The 21,774-nt window shown below is 39.1% G+C and overlaps 1 protein-coding gene across 1 annotated transcript in view; it reads right to left on the bottom strand.

Annotated features, from left to right (window-relative positions):
- ACSBG1 (acyl-CoA synthetase bubblegum family member 1) overlaps positions 1–21,774 on the bottom strand; it is a gene marked incomplete at its 5' end in the record, with an annotated part of 111,992 nt that overhangs the window by 28,830 nt on the left and 61,388 nt on the right. The window contains 2 exons of the mRNA XM_082488943.1: positions 424–535; positions 16,800–16,834. Coding sequence (XP_082345069.1) covers positions 424–535; positions 16,800–16,834 — 147 coding nt within the window. The remainder of the gene's footprint in view (positions 1–423; positions 536–16,799; positions 16,835–21,774) is intronic.

The following is a 21,774-nucleotide window of genomic DNA, read 5'->3' as shown; positions in this document are numbered from 1 at the left end:
AACATTTACTGTGCTCTTGCAGATGACAGAAAAAGGGAAAATCTTTACCTTTGATCAACAATGTTCTGCACACCCCTGGCAAACCTATCAATACACTGAGATAAGAACATCTGCTTTCTAACCTGCTCTTCACACAGAGTTCCCACTGGCTTCTAAGGGATTGATACATACAAAGGGGAAAGACTGCTAATTTTATTTCCTACTCATTTCCTTTAACATCTATCCCAACTATCTCTGCAAGAAAGACAGCCACCTAAATATTTTCCAGTTTCTGAGGCTGGTTTTGCCCTTGAACAGTAACAGGAAGGGGAAGACCTCAGCATGCCACGTTGCTTCAGGATATCAAACTCACTTGGCAAAACCTCTGGCAGATGAGCTACATAACTTAAGAAGATACAGTTTGTAAGCAGTCAGAAGTGATACCTTTAGCTCAGGCATGTTTATTATAAGCTGCATAGGTAGTTTAACATCTGGGTCCCTTGTATAGTCCATGGGCACAACATTTGGTGCCATTTCATGGTATCGGCCATGCAACCTGTAAACAAACAGAAAAAAAACAGCCAATAACCAATTTTGAATAACCAATTCCATTCATACAGTAATCAGACACAAATTTGTCTTGCAGCTCTAATTATTATTTTTAGTGTACAAGTCTGAGCCCACCAAATTCCCATCTTTTTGAAATAAAGAGGGCTTTGATGCAGTATCCAGCATAACTGCTACTAAGAGCCATGCGTAACTCGAGGTGTGTTACCTAAGGAGTGTTTCACACTACCTGTATATGACATTTAAGCACCGTACAGGTACATGCACAGAAGAAGCAGGCCTGGAGCAACATACTAACACTGTGAGGATAATCCAGGGATCACATCTCAGTGCAGATTATTGGTTGATCCGCATTACGCAAGAAAAAGTTATTTAACAGCTCAAAGAATTTAAAAGCCAAACAATATGCAACTATGATGCTATGGACAACGGTATCCTTGGGAGACCTTAATTCTGAACTCAAAAAGCCCTTCTCCTATCTGTGCCTCACTAACAGAGCAGATTTAGTCTTACAATTCTAGCACTGGCTGACATCAGCACACAGACCACTTCCACTTCATTTCATTTCGCATAGTTTTGTTTCATTCTTGACTCATCTTATTCATCAAACCAGTATATTTTAAAAGCAATAAACAAGTGTTTTTCCTGAGATGCAAGTCAAACATTCATAAACTTAGTTTCGCTCTCTACAGCCTGCTTATTGGGCGAAGAGTATTATGTTACAGTTTTGGTAAGGGAGCTGGGAAAGGAAGTCAAGGGCCATGAAACACGTCGATGTTTCTAAAGGTTTAGAAGCTGAATGCCAGGAAATTATAAAAACTGTCTCAGTCACACACAGCCTGGGCAAAGACTGCAGAAGTGTTTTTATGATGTTACTTCCAATTGTTAATTGAATTCGCTTAACAAGTATTAATCCCACCCTTTATTTGCTGTCTCCAAATATTCCAGTGAATGAGTTCAAAAGCATAGCCCCACAGCCAAGAGAAAACAGCTCTGTGTAAAGAAAACATCAAATTAAGCAGGATGCAAATTTTAAAACTATCTTAGCACATTTATTCTCACTGGGATGCTCACTCAAACTAGGAATAGAAACATTCCAAGTAAAATGGGTATCCAATCCAACCTCAATAATGGATTTCAAATTTTGAGCTCTTAAACAAACTACAGACAGAAATTGCCTGGTCTGTAAAATATTACCCAGATAGAAGCAATTCATATATGAGAGAGATTAATTCTACTGATTTTCTGATTTTACTGATTCTAGTGATATCTCATTCTAGCAGATAAGTATCTAAATCGAAGACTGTCAAAGAATACCTGTAACCTAGTGCTCAAAGATTAGTCAGAAAACAATGTATTTAGCACAAATATATGACCTGCCAGTCCTCTCTGAAATAGCATGTGTAAAAAGAATAGGAAAGAAGATTAGGTAGTTGTTCACAGAAAACTTGGAAAATGTATGATAAAATGTAATATTTATCATATACGAAAATTTTGCTTACCCCTAATTCATAAACTGCTTAGGGCAGAAAGTGGTCATTTTCCCATCTCTTATGTACTAACACAGAGTATTCTGGTCTCTCGTTAGGTCACATGTACTACTCACCTATATTAAAAAGCTGTATTTATTAATTTGGGACTTAGTTTCATTTTAACAAAGAAAAAATCCTGCCTTCTCACTAGGTAAACTAACAATTACAATAGAGATTAACATTTGCTTAAACAGCAGAACTTAAACAAACCAGTAATACTGGGAGTAATGCCTCGCCAATCCCTTCATTGTTCCAGCTTCAGCAACCCCTCAGTCAGCCCCACAAGCAACTGAGCTATTTCGGATTAATGTGGGTAATGAATTTCAAAAACTAGGAGAAAATAGTATATGGGCATCTTTTTTCTCAGCACATCTTTGGGCACGATTATGATGTGTCACCAAGTACACATGAAATGGAACATAGAAACATGTCGTGTCTGGATCTTAGGAAAACCATGTGTTTACACTGTGGTGCAATATATTGTGCCATACAGGAAATTCAATACCCACTGATCTAAGCACATTTCAGCTGCTTACCACAGCTCACCCTGACATTTCATAAATACCATGTAATTCAAGACGCAATAGCCATTTCCCACTCCAGCAACTCATCTCTCTGGTGTAAACAGCAGCTACAAAGATGCCCCTAAATACAACAGAAAAAACAGCTTAACAGCGGTTGAAGGAAAGCAAACCTTTCCAATCAAATACCTGTCTAAGAATTTCTTTTTTTTTTTTAAAGCTAGACTACTGAAATGGTGTTCTGCTCTTCGTGAAAATAAAGCATTCATCATTGGAACAGCTTACCTGTGGGCAACATTTCAAAACACACCAGCTGGCAATGCCTGCTCATTTTAACTGCCAAGATTTTCTTCTCTACTTTCTCTAGTATTAGACTTTTCTGTCTTTGCTCTGTCTCCTCCAACAGGACTATGAATACAGATACCGAGTTGGGCATCTTAAAGGAGTTCTCCATAATGTCTTTCAGAAGACACGGAAGGGATTGCAACAAAGTCATGTGTGTCATAGATTACTAAGCTTATTAGATTAATCTGAAATGCAAGGTATGGAATTCCTCTCAGTTTCACAAACCTCTTGTTAGTGGAAAAAAAAAAAAAGCTGGGTCTATTTCTATTGGGAACAAACATATGACAGAAGTCTAAAAATGTTGTGGGAAAGTATGTTACTGAAATACAATCATGTCACAAGAATAAACCAACACCAGTCATGATAACAGAAGAAGCAGCCACAACAGTGTGAATTTAAAGTTACTTTAGTACTGAGTATAACACAGTAATACAATAGAGACTGAATACTCAGATGACAAATAAAAAGTACCTATTACAGGTACATAAAGAAGCACTTCATCGCCACCACTGTGACTCACAGTGATCTGGTACTCAGTACTATTTTGGTAGAAATACTAAAGCTTCTTATGATGCTCACCAAATTAAATAAGAAATTTTGAAACGATATCTACAGAGCAAGCAGTATTATTCTAACATGAGAAATACCCTTGTAAGGCATCAGACAGGTTGTAACGTGGTGTCCCTGATGCCGTTTTCTGTGAAGCAACTATATTATTTCAATGATGGAGGCTTAGAGGGAGGGAGATCAAAGAGAGGGCACAGCCACAGCTCTTACCAGCTGCTTGCTGATATTCCGTTTCTCAGGACAAAGATTTAGTTTCTTTATAATATGCAGTACCAGTGCAAAGTAAACCCGTAATTTTTTGCTGACAGAATCCACCATCTTGTCCACAGAAAATAACACAACCTATTTATACTGAAATTAATCCAAACTCTCCAGTAGCTGAAAGAAGGATCTGATTTTCAACTGGAAGATATAGTGTTGTTAACTGCAAAGCACTTAGCAGAGCAGTTAGGTTTTGTATTAGATTTTAAAACTGCCTTTCTCATCCCACAGCTATCAACTTAATTTGTGTCTTCCAGTACAAGGGCAACAAAAGCATTCCTATTTTACCATGGACAAGGCACCTACATCAACTGTAAAGAATATATTGTGGCCACCTGATGGCACCGTGGTAAGTACAATTACCCAAGACTGATGCATTCGCTCTTGTGCTTTTCCTACTGCTTCAGACATAGTTTTTGCAATTCCTTCAAGAAAAATGATACTACCCTAGCACATTTACACCTCCATACAATATAAATACACTAATTTCAAAAAGCTCCTCTAAGAAAATATTCAAAGCATCCCTCTGAAGGGATTGGGTTTTAGCTAAAAACATCACCAAATGACACAATAAAAACACATTCCTTTAGTTTGCTGCCACAGATTACAATGCAACTAATTCCTCTTTCCTTTTTGCAGAGTTATGGCAGAAGCATTGAGTTGAAGAACACATCTGCTGACAGAACTCAGTTTTTAGAATCAGAAAGCGAAAGGCATGCCTAGGGATGGGAGGTGGGGAACAACAACCAAAGCAAGAAAAGAACACCCCCTGTCAAACAACTTTAACATACATATGTTGCTAGCTATACATATTAATACGTGCAGTTTCTACACTTGTGTTTTATTTAGAAACATCCACAATGCAGACAATATTTATTTTTACAAAAATCTGTTACGATAGTATGTTCCCGGTCCATCCATCTGAAGTTAAGTCTTTTTTTTTTTTATCTCTGAAGATGAGCAGAAAGGAGTTGCCAGGCACTAGAAACTGGACAGCCTTCCAGCACACTGCCCCAGGCTCAGCAGGACTCTGCTAGAATTAGCTGGAAGGCCAATGCTGGACACAGAAATGTGCAAGCAATTAACAGTAGATTTGAGGGCAGCTCTGATATCCTGTTGTCCTCCCACTAACTCTTCCATTAATTCACCAAACCACTCCAAGATCTGCAGATATAAGAGCTTTCCACCTGAGTGGATTTCACACTAAAGCATCCAAATGAGTCTGTAGGAAGTGGCTGTGATCCAACTCCTGCAAACTAAACTACAGCAATAAAATAGTCTTTCACACGCTTTTATCTGCAAAGATCCTACAACTCTATTTGTGATAGCCTTATTACATGGCAGGAATAGCTAATATCACAATGAAAAGGACCATAAGATTTCTCTAGCTTACATTCCAAAACCAACACACAGGATGTTGCACAAGCTCCATTATCCTTTTCAATAAAACATACAAACAAACAAAAAAAACCCCCACACACACAAAAAAAACCAAACAACCAATGGAACAACAACAAACAGTGACACCTTTTCCCACAGGAAGTTCCTTATGCTGGAAAGTTCTTCAGGGACATCACACACTGTTTTATGACAAACTAAGCACTCGATTGCCAGTCTCTCAAATGACCAGGTTTTGTCGAAAACAGGTAGAAAAGCAACAGGTCTCAGCCTCTTACAGGATTCTGAGAAAGCCACATTTCACAGTGAAAACAGTCCCTTTTGCATGACCTTCAGCAACACTTCTGTTTAGTTGAGTAACCTACATTACACTGGGTGAGTATTTACTTTTTGGCAAGGAAACTGGATGCATTTCTGATTAACTATTCTATAACACAATGTAAAGACAAGTAGAGATAAGGGTTATTTATGCCCATAATTCTCCTACCTTTATGCAATACATCACGACATCAATTTGTCATACCACTGCCATACTTGGACCAAGTACTATGACAAAAAATGCGAGTCAGACTCACTAATCATCTCCCAAATGCTGCACTGATGGGCACTGTACAGATTACTGACTGAAACATCTCTCCGTAAGTAATCACTAACTGTAAACAGAAAATAAACAAACCTTGTGATAAAGGCTCTAATATTTCCTGTTCTTATAGAAGCGGAAGGCACTTCAGATGACTTGAACACACCAGGAGCAGCTGTGACCTAGAGGAAGGCTTTTTGTCCTTTTAGTCAGCACACCCCTCAACAAGAAGCGTAGCTGAAAATAACTTAAAGCTGCTTTAGCTATCTCTCTTAGTCACAGAAACATTTATGTCTTGTCAGAGGAGCAACATAAAGTTTTGCAGTGCTGTTTGAACGCATATAGATTTGGAAAGGCTGCCATCGCCATATACAGACCATTACGTATATTCAGAAGCCCAGGACCTGCAACCAGCGTTACTGTCTTTGCAGCAGTGACTACAGATCCTGCAGTGATATTTGTTTCAAAAAAATTTTCTGGATGCATGCAGAAGCATTTTCCCATTCATGGATGTGCTCTCTTTGTTGCCAGGATGCTTTATTTACTCTGCATGGAAGAAGGAGAGGAAAAGCTGGCGGTGTTTACTAGTTTCTCCCATCCCACAGATGAGAGCGGGAGGAAAAGTAGTGGCAAATTTAATGACAAATTTAATTTATTGATGATGCCTTGTCCCTACAGATTTTGCTATAAGTTTAAGCTTAATGTACTATATCCAAGGATTAAGGTTGTGATTCTGTATCAGTTTAATCCAATCTAAACCCAAAGTGCTAATCTCCCCTTGCAGAAATTGCAAGTCCCCCACTCACCTCCCTTGCATAAGCACTAACACTGAAGAAACTGCAGTGAGGTTCAGGGAACTGATGTGCTTGGAAACACAAAAGTTCTCAGACAACTCCTTGAGATAACCGATGCAGTTGCAACAGCAGTACTGCCTGTGCAAGTAAATGGGAGTATACTTTTTCTGTTGAATTAATCAATTAAATAAGGGCAGAATAAGACATATCTCTGAAGGCAGCAGAAGTTTTTAAATCAACTCAGCTGCCCATCAACAAGTGAAAACCAAAAAAGCCGTGTTCAGAAAAAAAACCCAAAGCCCAACATTGTATTGCCTCCACAGCCCATTTTTTGTTTATGCTAACTTTCGTTCTACCATTTATGAGTATTTTACACAGTAAAAAAGGTGGGTCAGAGTCTGTCCCCAGTTCTCAAGGGTGTAACAGCCTGGGTCAGCAAGGGTGACATTTTGTGGGTATTTGCTGGACATGGCTTGACTAGGATGTCTCCAAACTCATAAGAGAGGCTCCAGCTATATCTGTGTAGACCTGAAAAAAGATTTCCAAGCTTTCACCCTGCAGCAATTGTTTTAATTTGCTATTGAGATTTGAGAGAAAGTCAGGTCAGGTTGTACCCAAGGTCACCAGATAGGTCACAGAGAAGGTCTTCCTTGGCTTGATATACATAAATAACCACCATTAAATGTAGCGACAATACATTACAGGGGGCTGGACTGCCTTCATAATGAGAACTCCTTGCTAAAGGAGTGCTGAAAACAAAACATAAAAGCTTATAATGACTCATTGATTAGAAATAAGTAGAGGCTTTAAAGTGGCCTTTAGAACCTAATAAACATCTCACCAACTCTGGTCCTGCCTTCATAGTACCAGTCACTTGATTTGTTGTAAAGGTAAAACATTTTTATTGAGCAATATGTAGCCTATTTATTCCTAAATAACAGGAATGCATTCAGAGACTTTAACATTGCAATCAAGGCCATCCCAAAGAGTAAATTCTAGATTGCTCTGCGTATTCACAGAAAATAGAGAGCAAAATGGCTTAACTGGAACATTGAAGCAAAGCAGTGAATGCTGATGGACAGTCCCACAAGGAGTTCACTGGAGTTGTGGCACGACCTGACCAAAGACTGACTGTACAGAATGGAATTAACCATGTCAGCAGCAGGTCCAGAGAAGCACTCTGTTGCTGCGCAGCTGCACTTTCAGTTATTCACCACAATGAAAGCTATAGGCTCTTGTCCAGATGCCAGAGTTGAACACAACAGCTGGAGAAGGACTTCTTGTAATATACAGAGAAGAATACACCACACTAGAGACCAGCAGGAGCACTGACCAGTCTATCCATAGCCCTGGAAATGGACAGATCTGAGCAATCAGCCCCTCTGAGCACCTGGAGACATAGATGGCTGGAAGCAAAAGAAGCAACAGCATTCAAGAAGGGATCGATCAGACTGCAGGAAAGAATGCAGCGTGTTGATTCAAAGCCACTGATGGGAACTGCTTTACAGAGGCTGTAGCCCCCTACTGATGCAAATTGTTGAGGTGCACGTACTCTCTTGTCATATAGTGCTATTATTGCAGAGGAAAATGTGTGACTGGAGAGCTGGGGAAGAGGTCCAGACAGACCTATATCCATAAGTCCGCCACACACAGAGAAAAAGTTGCTATAGCTCAAGGAGAAGGAGGTTCTTTAATCTGGGCTGAGAAGCCAAGGAAGGAGGGGCCTTCAGGGCTGCCTGCAACAGATAAGGAAAGTACTTTCAGAGTCTCAGATTTACGCCGTACATTCACAAACTGCTTTTGCAATGACAGTTAAATGTTGCACATAGTAACAAAGGCATAAATCTCTGTGCTGCAGCAATTCCTCAGTGAATTACTGCCTCCAAGGATTGCAAGAGTTTAGAAGAGTCTATTAGAGAAAGGGGTCTACCATATGAAGCTGAAACCAAAAAGGTAGGAGACTTGGTGCAACATCTGAAGGCACCAGCCAGGAATGTCAGATAGAAACTGGAACCACAACTCACTTAATTGCCACACTTAGACAAAAGGATAATAAACAAAGAATAGTGAGAGACACAAGCAGGAAGAGTTGAAAGGTGAAGGAATTTTGTTACATTTCTGTTACTGATATGCCTTGTCCCTTCTATGCTTTCCAGTTGAAGTTATTTTCATTATATCAATAAAATACAGTAACTGGACACAGAAATCAGATTTATAAAAAGGCAGCATAAGAGGAAGACAAAAGGTGGTTAGATGAGCCTTCTACCAGCTTTTAGTTGACATGTTAAGTGTTCTTTCATCTCTGCAATGCAAAATGAAGCAGCACAAATTAATTCAAGATAATACTAAATCAATAAACCATCTGCAGTAAAATTAATAATAAATGCTGCATGAGAAATGTTTTTGGTAGATAATTTATAATAATAAATTTATTCTAAAAGATCTAGTCATACTTAGGAAGGCTTTGCCTTTCAATACATGTAACTGCTGCCCACAGCAGTTACTATACATGATGCATAGTAAGTATAGATAAAAACAGTTTATAGTATTTTTCCTTCCATGAAGAACCACTGAAAAACCTGCTCACAGCCCTCTTTTCCACTGGTGATTCAAAGAACCACAGAATAATTGAGGTTGCAAGGGACCTCCGGACATCATCTGGTCCAACCCACTGCCAAGCAGGGGCACAGAGAGGAGGTTGCCCAGCACCATGCCCAGATGGCTTTTGAGTATCTCTAAGGATGGAGACTCCATAACCTCTCTGGGCAGCTTGTTCCAGTGCTCTGTCACCCTCGCAGGGGGGAGGGGGGGAGAAATTGCTTCCTTATGTCCGGACAGAACCTCCTGTGTTTCAGTTTGTATCTACTGCCCTTGTCCTGTCACTGGGCACTGTCTTCTTTGCACCCTCCAGATCCCAGCTCTCTCAGCCTTTCCTCATATGAGAGATTCTCCAGTCCCTTACCCATCTTAGTGACCCTTTGCCAGACTCTCTCCAGCAGCTCCATATCTCTCCTGCACTGGGGAGCCCAGAACTGGACACAGTACACCAGTACTCCAGATTCCATACAGATCAACAGTGAGAATGATTTTGTCCTCACCTGAGCCTAGCAAAACAGGTGCAGCCTGACTAAAAATATAATAAAGGAAAGCTTTATTAGTACCATAGTACAGGAGATGCAGGAATTGTCTAGAAGCCTTTTGTTTTGTTTTTTTTTCATTCATAGAAGATACAGAAACTTTATTAACAACAAGAATAGAAAAATAACTAATAAGATCAATAGCAGCTTCAAGATACACGTTCTTCCTGTATGTAGTTTCTTGCACAAAATTCAGTAAGATTCCCAAGGGTATAGAGTTCCCCCAAGTTTATTCTCTTGGCAGCCACTTCTTTCCCCCAAAGCTGACAATATGGGGATTTCCCCTTTCTGCATACAAACCCCAAACGTTTTGAAAGATGGGATGTGTTAGAAAAACAGGAGCTGTATTCTAAGCTCTCCCTCCACCTGCATAGCAACTTGCTCCAACTGCAATCCAACTGCATCTCAAGCAGTTTGCTGCATTTGCTCCCTTATAAGGAAGGCTTTCCAGACACTTGGAGGAAACCACTGCTTATCTCACCAGCTTAACTCTCAGGCCATTTCAGATTTAAAATCCAGCATATAGCTGGATTGGCTAGAAGGGCTTCTCTACACCTCACCTTTCACCCATCAAAAACATGCCAAGAAACAGGCGGAGAAGCGAACGCAACAGAATTACAGATTTTCTTCTACAAAAATATTAAAAAAATGTTGACTGTCCAGATGGTGCCAAGCTCGGTAATTTAGAGCCATATTCCCCCAGCAGTTGTCTAGCTAGGTTAAGTCAGTCTCAAGCTCCACAACTTTATTTTACAGATTTTATGCTTTTTGGCTAGGACAGACAATCCAAGAACACCTGTGTTTGAATGCTTGGGTATTTGCCAAATTGTCCTAGTCTACAGGGAGAAATAGAAACAGATGGGCTGGCTGGCAGATAACCATTATTACTGGAGTAAAAGCCTGTCTGCTAGAAAATCAGATTTACAAAACTGAGTAAGAGAAATACTGCCTTATAAGACACAATGCAACCATTTGTTCCCATTTACAATCACAACAGAGGCACGTTATATAAACAGATTCATGCTATGAATAAAGTGTTTTTCCAACCTTTCTTCATGTGTCATTTTTCCCTCTTACTCTTGTTTCTCTCTACTGGACGTTTTCCAGTACAACAAATCTTTTTTGAATGGTGATGCCCAAAACCGGACAGTCTATTCCTACTGAGGTCCCAACAATGCTGACTGGAATGGAATTCTCCCATTTTATATACAATGCTGAAGTTAATGCATCCCAGAGCCACATTTCCCTTTGTAGCAAGAGCATTGGGGGGTGGGGGCGGGGGTGGCGTGGGTTTTGTTTGCTTCTTAAAATTATGTTTGTTTTGCTTAGATGAACTAACCCCTGCCCCAATTTTTCTGGTACATTGCATTCGGCGCTTGAAAAATTTTCTCAGTTCTTACTATGTGACTATGTCAATTTCCCCTTGCTGATTTTGGATCCAATAATTTCTCTAATATATTGAGCATTGTTGAAAAAGCTAATCTTAATCTTCATAGTGCCCGCAACCTTCTTCACCTCAATGTTGCTTACCATTCTTACAAACTTTCTAAGTATATTCAGTAGTACCTTAGCCAAGAGGTTCATGCACTTTACAGGTAGAAAAGGACTAACACATACAGGAATACACAAAAGGCTTCACCAAAATAAAGATATGTTGCATCTGTTTCTTTTCTCTTAGCCACAAGAGCAGCCACTCAAAAGAAGAGATTTGCTTTTAACAAATCCACTGTGGCTGCCTCTGAGCACGTATTAGGTTGTAGGTGCGTATGAACTGTTGGTCTACCAGTGTGTTGTCGCATCTTTCCATACACCAAAGTTGTATCCTGAAGTTATAGACACTCCCCTAATTTCCACATTCTCCGTAAGAAAAGGGCACGCTCTAACACATACCTACCAACAAAATCAGTAACAACTCTAAAAATTTGTCAGCTGTCCTATAAGTATTTTAGATGATGTTTTGAGTCAGTGAAAATATAAATACGTCTGTATTACCCAACATTCTTTAGCACGTTCTTGCCCTGGGCCTATGAGTGAATCCTGTTAGTTGTGTTAAGCACTTCTTGGAATTAACCATCTTTAACAAAGACTTAAGAGCGTATCTAGTTTTTCTGGTGATACATAGCTAGCAAACACCAATAATGACCTATGGTTTCTATTTTACTCTTTCACCAGGCATCCTTGCCTCTGCTGCAGTCTAACTTACTTTATTTTCCTAGATCCATTGTCGTTATTCTGTGTTCTTTTCTTCTTCACCTTAAACACATAAATTCTACTCTTTCCCAATAATTTGCAAACAAGATGCCTTCCTCACCCAGATTATCAATCACAAGAATGTGTCCTCAACCCCTTTGACCACAGCCTGTGTTATTGTTCAATTAAGTTAATGTTGGTACAAAAGCCTTACACACTAAAGTTAGACTAAGCCAGCCTAACACCTTAGTGGTACTGCAATGCTAAGTCTTGCTCTCCTCTCCTTTACTCATTTTCAGTTGCATTTACTTGCTCCGGCTCTTGTGCCAGCTTTAGTACTCGTCTGATCCCTCAGAGAGCTGATTCAGCTCATTAAACCAGCAGAAAATAGATTTGTTGTTGTTGGGGCTTTTTGATAGGCTACTTTTCCTGTAGGGACAGATAAAAACACTTAGCCCATTTCACCTAATTGCACTCTCATGCTGGTTTACATCAGTTTAAATCGATCTAAATTGGAGCTGCCATATTCATCCCGTCATCCCCACCTACATAATAACTGCGCCCCTTCCCTTGTGTCTTTGCTAACACTCATGCAAATGGATGGTGAGCCAGCCAGCAGGGCTGACCTCAGCCAAAAAACTATTCACTTTTTTTTTTTTGGTAAGGTTACTCCTTGCTAGATTGTCTCACTGAACTTGACAGTTGCACAAGAAATTCAGTTCAGCCTAAACAGCACTGAACCTGTGCTTTCGTCATACAGAATCACAGAATGGTCAGGGTTGGAAGGGACCTCTGGAGATCATCTAGTCCAAACCCCCCCGCCAGAGCAGGGTCACCTACAGCAGGTTGCACAGGACAGCATCCAGGTGGGTTTTGAATGTCTCCAGAGTGGGAGACTCCACAACCTCTCTGGGCAGCCTGTGCCAGTGCTCTGCCACCCTCAGAGTAAAGTACATAGACTAGTGACAGAGTAAGAAAGTAAACAGGAGTTTCCAATTCCCCAGTCCCTAGCACACCCATAGTTCCCACGGCAAACCTTCCTAGATAAAAAAAAAAAGCATTCTCTTGCTCTTGAATAGCAGGAGAACCTTTTCCACAATTCAATGCTGCTTCCTTTATCATCAAGTCCTATGAATTACAGTGACCTCCTCTATGTCACACTTGCCATGCAAGGGAAAAAAGATTACAAATCATCTTTTTGCAAATTATGTTTCAAATTACACAGTGTTGAGAGAGATCCATGCAGTGTTCTGTCCAGCAGTGTGGAATTTGTAGTACTGTGCAACTGCGTAAATCAAAGAAGAAATGAAGATCCATGTCTACTCAGATATTTCTTTATGCTGCCAACAGTCCCGCAGGACAATGGAGTGCTCTCATTTACGGAAATAAATTGTGACATGTTTTTACCATTACCAAAGGTCCTGTGTGCAATACAGTCTCAGGTTTTGGATATGGAATACACCAAAAATCAAGCCCAGAATATTGTTATACAAAAAGTACTTGCAGATCCAGTTCATTCACTGTTATGATTTTTAGAATGTTTTGAAATATTTTCTCCAACGCTCTGATAACAAACTTCATCATAAGTTTTATCTCAGTTTCACATGTCAAGAAATACTGAAGAATGCATGTGAAAGTTTTATGACAATTCTGTACTGGAATATCTCTTCATTTCAGCTAGTTTTTATCTGCTTGTCAAACTTGCACATTGCATATTCATTCTCTATAAGTATTTTTTATCCATTGCAAGCCAGAAAAAGAGAACAGAACTTGCTGCCTCTTCATTTCAGAGCCAGATTTTGCAATACTGTAAATTCCCGTTTGCCTACCATCCAATGACATTTTCTAATTTCATTACTTTAGAATATCTTTTCCTGCAATATACAATGCACTTTTCAAAGTACACTTTCTGTATTTTCTCAGTTGCACATGATGGTTCAAGTTTACAGTTTGGAATGGTTGTTTTCTAGATTAAAAAAAAGAAGAAAAAAAGTTGGCCTATTCAGATTAAGCACTTCCCTAATTACAACTTTTGTGGAGATGTTTGATCGCTTATTTCCTTTCTTTCATCAGCATTTTACAGTTCTGAGTCCGTTCTCCCCCCTCAATGTTACAGTCCTGCTATAAAATTGGTCATATTCTTTAAATTGGGCCTGTACTGCACATGTTTTAAGGTTTCTATTTGTTCACAATTTTTTTTCTAGGTGTATTTTAAGTGTTCAAGTACCAAAATCAGTCACTTTTCTTCTTGTAGTGGAAATCAATTATTCTTTCAGGCTAATTCCAATATTTCCTTAGATATTATTCCAAAGGAGAAAAAGAAATTACTCCTAAGAGCAAGATGACATAGTATCACAGTTTACAAGTCACTTCCTCCAGAAGGGTCTGAGTTCTCTGCTTAGACTGAGCATTCAAAGCAACAAAAAGAACCTTAACGTGTGTAAAATCTGTAATTCAAATTACTTCCCCCATAGAAACATAGTATAAATACAAGTAATTCACTGGTTATAAAGCTTTTAACAATTTTGAGTATAAAGGGAATTTTATAAATATAAAGCAATTTTTTCAGTTTATCCAATCCAAACACATTTATTTCAGAAGCTGTGTATCAAGGTAGCCCTGTGAAACAGAAGAACAGTATTTGTTGTTTTTTTAAAAGATTTAGGTGTCTGAAGGTCTGTTTTATACAGAAAATCACACTAAACTATTAGGGATGTTTTTTCTGGCTATACAATGTAGGTATCCGATATTTGGTGGCTACACAGGAAGATCTTTTATTCCGTATCTAACTGCTGGAACTAATGACGTTACAGGAGTATCACCAAAACACTTCTGATGTCTAAACCATAAAGTCTCTCTTATTTTGGACTCACAGCTGCTGTTCTGAATGAATTGTGATGATAAATTCTGTTATTGCCAAAGTCAGCGTTCTCGAGCAGAATTAATTAACAACAGTGCAGCCCTGACAGAATGTACAATGACCATTTATTTTTATTTACGCTGCACGACCTTTTGTAGGGTACCACAAACACAGAATGACACCTCTTTATAGCTAATGCTTATGCATCATTCCTAGAGGTTTGCAGCTGAGGAATGCTTTGCTAAAGAAGTTACAACCATCCTATGGTAATTCACTTTTGTGAAACCTTGACTCGCTTTGAGCACACCAGTATCTCTGTTGGAGCCAGCCTGCATTAAGGTTAGTTTATCTTTGGGCCAGCTACCACCCACTCACTGCACACATATTCTGTGGTATCACAATGTTCATAGTGCACAGTGGTCCCAGAGATGATGTGCACTGCTGAGGAGCGAGTGACTCATTTCTCTGTGAGTAATGAGAACAAGATATGCAAGAAATTAGCTGAAATACCCCCTTTATGTTTCCAGCAAAAAATAAAATACCTCACTCAAAGCCACGCCCTTAGTTTTTGCCTTGACAGAGTCACTGAACATCGGCCTTAGCGAGGTTTACAGCAACAGAGCAAAGGCAAAGAACATTTCTCTCAGAGACCATGTCTATTTTTGATCTCAGAACAGTTCCCAATGTTAAGAAAACAAAGGCTTCTTATGTCTGAGAAGCTACTCAAATTAAGAATTCTGAAGCATTATGAGCTTTGTAGGTCTAGATACATACCACAGATTTAGTCTCACTCCCTAATGGGGCAAAAATCCTCAGGAAAAACAACAACAGGTGTTGTTTTTTTTTGTTGTTGTTGTTTTTTTGTTGTTGTTTTTTTTTTTTTTTACAACTGACAGGCCAGGATCTATGTCATGCTTTTACAAATCCTTAATCACAGTATGCTAGGGATTGGAAGGGACCTCAAAAGATCATCTAGTCCAATCCCCCTGTCGGAGCAGGAACACCTAGATGAGGTTGCACAGGAAGGCGTCCAGGCGAGTTTTGAATGTCTCCAGAGAAGGAGACTCCACAACCTCCCTGGGCAGCCTGTTCCCGTGCTCTGTCACCCTCACTGAGAAGAAGTTTCTTCTCAAATTTAAGTGGAACCTCTTGTGTTCCAGCTTGAATCCATTACCCCTTGTCCTATCATTGGTTGCTACTGAGAAGAGCCTGGCTCCATCCTCATGACATTCCCCCTTTATATATTTATAAACGCTAATAAGATCACCCCTCAGTCTCCTCTTCTCCAAACTAAAGAGACCCAGCTCCCTCAGTCTTTCCTCATAAGGGAGATGCTCCACTCCCTTAATCATCTTAGTTGCCCTACGCTGGACTCTCTCCAGCAGCTCTCTGTCCTTCTTGAACTGAGGGGCCCAGAACTGTTAAGTTATTCCCTGCCCAAATCTCCAGCCTGTCCAAGTCTCTCTGGATGGCAGCACATCTGAATGGTTAGAAGATCAAGAATCCATGGCAGGATCCAGGACAACAAGTCAGCAGGCAGACATTACTTCAGTTTGGCTCAATCCATCACTACCAAAAAAACCTAAGTCCCTTTTACTGCAAACAGTGAGACCTTCTATTATTGCTTAGTAGTGATCCTAATCTTCGTGACTTTCTGTAAGGAAAATTTGTACAGAAAAAAAACCCAACCAAAACCCCAAAACATTTTTAGCATTCTGCAGTTAGTTTTCCCCACACTTAAGTCCATATCAAAACCTGTACCAACTAAAGGATGTGCTCTCATTGGTATAACTGAGCAGAAAAGGAACAATTTCCATTCATAAAATGTCACTGGCTCTCACCTGTTCAATGGCTTATCCCTAGAAAAGCCTATGATATTGACATCAAGCTATTTGCTATCTGTTTCCTTATATACATTTACATATTATAAGTATCTTGAGTCCAATCCTACACTTACTCATTCACACAAAATAACTGGCTTTATTTGGTTTCCTCACAAGTCAGAAGAAAAAAAATTTAGTCCCTTCCATATGAATCATGAAGGAAAAATGTAATATAATTTACTTACCGAAGGATTTCTTTCCGAGTGAAGAACGTGCAATCCTGTTAAAAAACAAAATGTGTTACTGTACTATAGAAATATTGAAAACAACAGCAAAGAATTATTTTTCAACATTTTAGAAGGAAACTCAGATCTGGTAGAAAAACATTAAAGATGTTATTTGTGTACCATCTGCTTCTGACTCAGAAAGCAATATAAGCTATAAAATAATGGAAATATCCTAGGGACAGGGCTATCGGGGAAAAAAAAATATTGTTAATGTGAAACTTTAGGAGGAAAAAACCCAGCTTGCTGAAATACTTCTCCACTGTGGAATGACCAGATTGGAAACAAAATTAAAATCAAAAAAGTAAGGTATAGGCCAAAAACATTCAATAAATGGATCTAGAAAGCTATAAATAACAAATAGGTGTAGAAAACTATCTTCTAACTTGGAATATTCCTCTAATAGAGGCAAGTGATTTAATAATAAAAGTTATGTACTTATTTATTAGTTATTAACTCTTTACTAACAATTACTTTGCTCTGTGGTCAGTTTGGCGAAGGCTGCAAACCCCCATATGTTAGGAACACGGATGAAAGGACAGCCCCTGCTCCAAACAGCAGGCAAACTATGTGGCTTTCCCTGTGGTATCGCAGAATTTGAAATAACTTACTGGAATGCAAAGTAGAGCTCGCTGAACATGAAAGAAGAGCTTACAAGCATTCACTTGCATTCCAAACGCCTCTGTGGTGGCACTGCATTTACACTGGTTTAATTCACTCTTTAGGAACATCTGCATTTTGCTAGAAGAATTCACACACTTCACAAAAGAACCATAACATGAGCAGTGAAAGACTGCACTTCATATCTTGTGACTGATGTAGAATGACAAGTTATATTTTCAGGTGCTGTGAGGAACCATAATAATCAGTCTCATCCCATTAACAGAAATATCCCCTAATCCCACTTACCTAATACATACTTGGGAAATTCTGCCCTGCATCCAAAAGTAGGAATACTGCTAACAATGAGATACCGGATGATCAGTTTAGAACATTGTTCAGGTATTGAATTCAGAGAATATGTATCTTCTTGTCTTAGAGCTAGTGGCTGATGAGGGTGTATACATAGGGAACAACAACCAAACCACAAATTCTTCCTGATTGTCCACCTCTCTCACAGGCCCACGCAATGTGCCAAGGCATTTGCCTAAGAATTCAGCTCTTAGTAGTTTTCCTCCTTTAATGTAAACATATTTAAAATAGAACATATTTTTAAATCAGCTAGTGACAAGATAGCACCATCAGACTTGGTAAGGCATACTTGAGAGTATACACAACTGGTACAACTCTCCCAGTCCTGCTCTGCAGTCAACTAGTCTAAAAGCATTTCTTTCCCAAGCCAAGAATCATTCTGGCTAAATGCCTGCTTCTTCCAAAGAGGGGAAAAAAGCAAATGATCACAGGTACCTGAGGCAGTTAAAACAGCTTGTCTCAGGTATCCAGATATGCTCTCAGTCCTGCATGGTATCAATTATTGAGTTTGCTTGCTCTCCTCCATATAAAGCAGCAGGAGAAGTGGCTCTTCCTTTAGTATATTGTGTAGCAGAATAGTGTTACAGGGCACAATAGGAAGCACCTTGTGAGCTGCTGACACTGATGTCACATTGTCTGGAACTGCACAAAGTGAAATAGGAGCCAGCTGGTTAAGTCTTCATTAATTCCAGCACATTCAACACTTACGGTCAAACTGTCACTTAAGGATGCTTCATTTACTACCGAAAGGCAGGTGCAATCTCACAAATAATTGTAATGCCCTCAGCAGCAATCATCCCGTAATTATACGGGCTTGAGAAAACAGCAGACACTGTTACTTAACTAGAAAGCTGACAGGGAATTGATATGCAAATGGCGATAAAGATGAAAAAGAAAAGTTACTCTTTACCTTCCAGAAATCATGCAAAAATGCCATTGGGAGACACATTAAGAAGTCAGATCATAAACCTTTTTTGCTGAAGGTCCACATAATTTTTTTTTAAGTCTGAGTCACCTCATGTCTTTGACAACAACCACTGTTGTCTGCCTTTTTTACTTTAATAAAACAATTTTTTTACTAATATAATCTAAAAACCTTTATACCAAAAGTAGTTGCAAGTATCTGTCTGACCACTGTTACTGACTGCAGCGTTGCAGTTATGCCTGCCAATTACATGGAATTGCGTGTAAGGGATGAGGGGTACCAAAAAAAAAACAACCCTACAGTGGTTTCACAGACCACTTGCAGAGACCTAAAAGCTACTCAGGGTCAGAGCACCACAAACAAATTGTGACCCGGCCTATACTTTTGATCCACAGCAAGATCATACACACCACTTCAGAAACGCTTTACCATTAAGAAGCCTGCCTGGTCTCAAATGACAAATGCAAAAGCCATGGCTCCAAGCTACCTCTGAAGGGGAAGCCCAGCCATCCCTTGCTTCTCTCAGCTTCCTACCTCTGCCTCTTCCCTTATGCGGACTTTATGCCGATGGGCAGTGCAACTGTAGCAGAGAACTCTGAAAGAAGGAAACTAAGCTAGTAAAAATGGATTAGCCTCTAGCTTGGATCATTTCCTTTTAGTGGTTTAGAACATGGCATCGGTAGTGCTGGTACAAGAGATGAAGCTAAACCAAGGATCTATTGATGGCAGGAAAGAGGTGCTGAACTGCCTTTTTTTTTTTTTTGGAAAGCACAGCCCTAAGTTGGATGAAAGTCACGATGGAACAAGGGTCTAAATAACATAATTACATTTTATAGTTGATGGACATCCAGCAATTTAATTCCAATTTAATTAAAGACTTTTGGCCAAAGAAACACGGAGGTGAATCATGCAATTTTCTTCTGGCTACTTCATTCATACAGAAAATACACAGTGGTGGACAATAAATAGTAAAAATAGTAAACTAAAATGTTAAATTAACTCCTTCATAAGGAAAGGTGAAGTGGGTCCTGGAAACCATTTGTCATTCATGCATATAATGATGTTCACCTTCCCTCAAGCCAGAGATACCATGGAACACATTTCCTGATATGTGGACTGCATTTGAGTTTATTATGAACTTAAAAAGCAACCTGTCTATTCTGTCTGGACACTAAATCCACTGGGAGTCCAGCTAGAAAAGCACAAAGTAAATATTGAACAAATAAACGTCACCAGAGTTTTCATAATTCTTATAAATTCAAGATTCCTGGCAAGAATTTATCCTGAGAATCAATGCTTTTATTTCTAATGCTATATGATGGCCTGAAAAACTCCTGCTACCAGGAGGCCCCTTGTGGATTTTAGGTTATTTAGAATGGAGGCTTTGCCTTGAAAGGTCACCTACTCCAGCTCCTGAGAAAATACATGCTCCTTTTCTAAGATCAACCGTCCCTCTCCGTCTGTCCTTGTGCCCTTAATAATCAAGTTAATTAGAAGTCTGACATAAAGGATGACTGCTGGTTGGTTGGTTTTTTTGTTTGTTTGTTTTGTTTTTTTTGAGGTAAAATATCACTTAAACAAATCTGCAATTATCCACTTTGCTTCCTTATGTTCAAAGTGAATAAAATAATGTAAACAGAAAATTTCCCATTGATTTTAATGAGATCATTAGCTTGTATCATGGGACTTGGTTCTCAAATTTGGCATTTAGGTGGCTTAACTGGTCCTTAAAACATTTTGCAGAGAAGAGTCAGACAGCTGCTGTATTTAGGTTCCATGGATGGCTTTGTTCTTGGCTGGTGGCATGACTTTCTGCAAGGCACTCAACATTGCTTGTAAAGTGGGGTTAATGGTCTCTGCTCTTAAAATTTACTTTATAAAAGAGCAAAATGTACAGGCTGTTAGAGATTTCCTATGTCAGGTGAATGAAGGTTTAGGACAAAATGGGAACAGACTGAAATATGGTGGTCCTTTTCAACTAGTCTGTAAGACCTCACTGCAAACTCCTAGATCGGTTCTGCTTTACGTTTAGTTCTACAGTGATTTGAACAAAAAAATAGGAATGGAGATAACTGTCCTGAGAATGCTGATACTTAACTTTATGTAAAGGGTGCACACACAGGGTAACATGAGGTACGGATCCAGAATCCAGCCACATGTAATTTGTTCTGTTGGCTCTATTGCAAATATCAGAGCATAGTATGCCATTTATGAACGGCAGCAGAGTCCACTGAATGAAAGATTACCACTTTCAGAGGCAAGTATCATTGTGCGTAGAACACAGTTTTCAAATAAAACTAATTTCACATAGATAAGCAAAACACTTCTCTATAGAGAAGAAGAAAAATTGGAGGATGAAAGAACAGCAATGCTCAAGTATGCAAAGCTACTGCGAAATAATATTTCTTAAATGCATGTTTCGCCTCTAATACATATGTAATTCTGCCTTTTATATGTCTAGTTTCATAAGGGCAGGTTTATTCTGATCCTGCAACAGCTCCATTGGAAAGTTTTATAAATAAGGAAAGGATATAAAAGAGTCTTGGCAATACAAAATTACTCCAAATTAGAAAAAAACATCTCAAACAAAAGCCAGCATGCCACAGATAAAGTAAACCAGTGACTACCAGGAATGTTGACAATATCCTCAAGGCAAGACAGACTTGATCCATATAGCTATCTTACTGAGCAGCTTTTAAGAAATGAGAAGTACTGAAGGCTGCAATATTTTAAGTGTTAATGTTTCAGATAACTTATTTCAGAGGTTTAATTTTTAAAAATCACAAATTATGGTTTGTACTGTGCCAAAAGTACACAATGCGTGTAAGAACATTAAATCAAAACACCATAAAAACATAATCCTATGAAGTAATCAAAAAGGTGTGGGATAGAAGCATATGAACTTTCATATAAGATCTGTTATTACCTCTATTCCGGTAACATTTTAAAAGTGCAATACTTTTATTCTAGTTGCCATACAACTAAGATTGGCACAGAGTTGTGCAAGACTGAGTCAGCAAGATATTTATGTCTTCACAT

The sequence above is a fragment of the Vanellus vanellus genome (genome assembly GCF_965231255.1).
Source record: "Vanellus vanellus genome assembly, chromosome: 11".
Taxonomy (NCBI): Eukaryota; Metazoa; Chordata; class Aves; order Charadriiformes; family Charadriidae; genus Vanellus; species Vanellus vanellus.
This window is presented reverse-complemented; position numbering and strand designations above follow the sequence as displayed.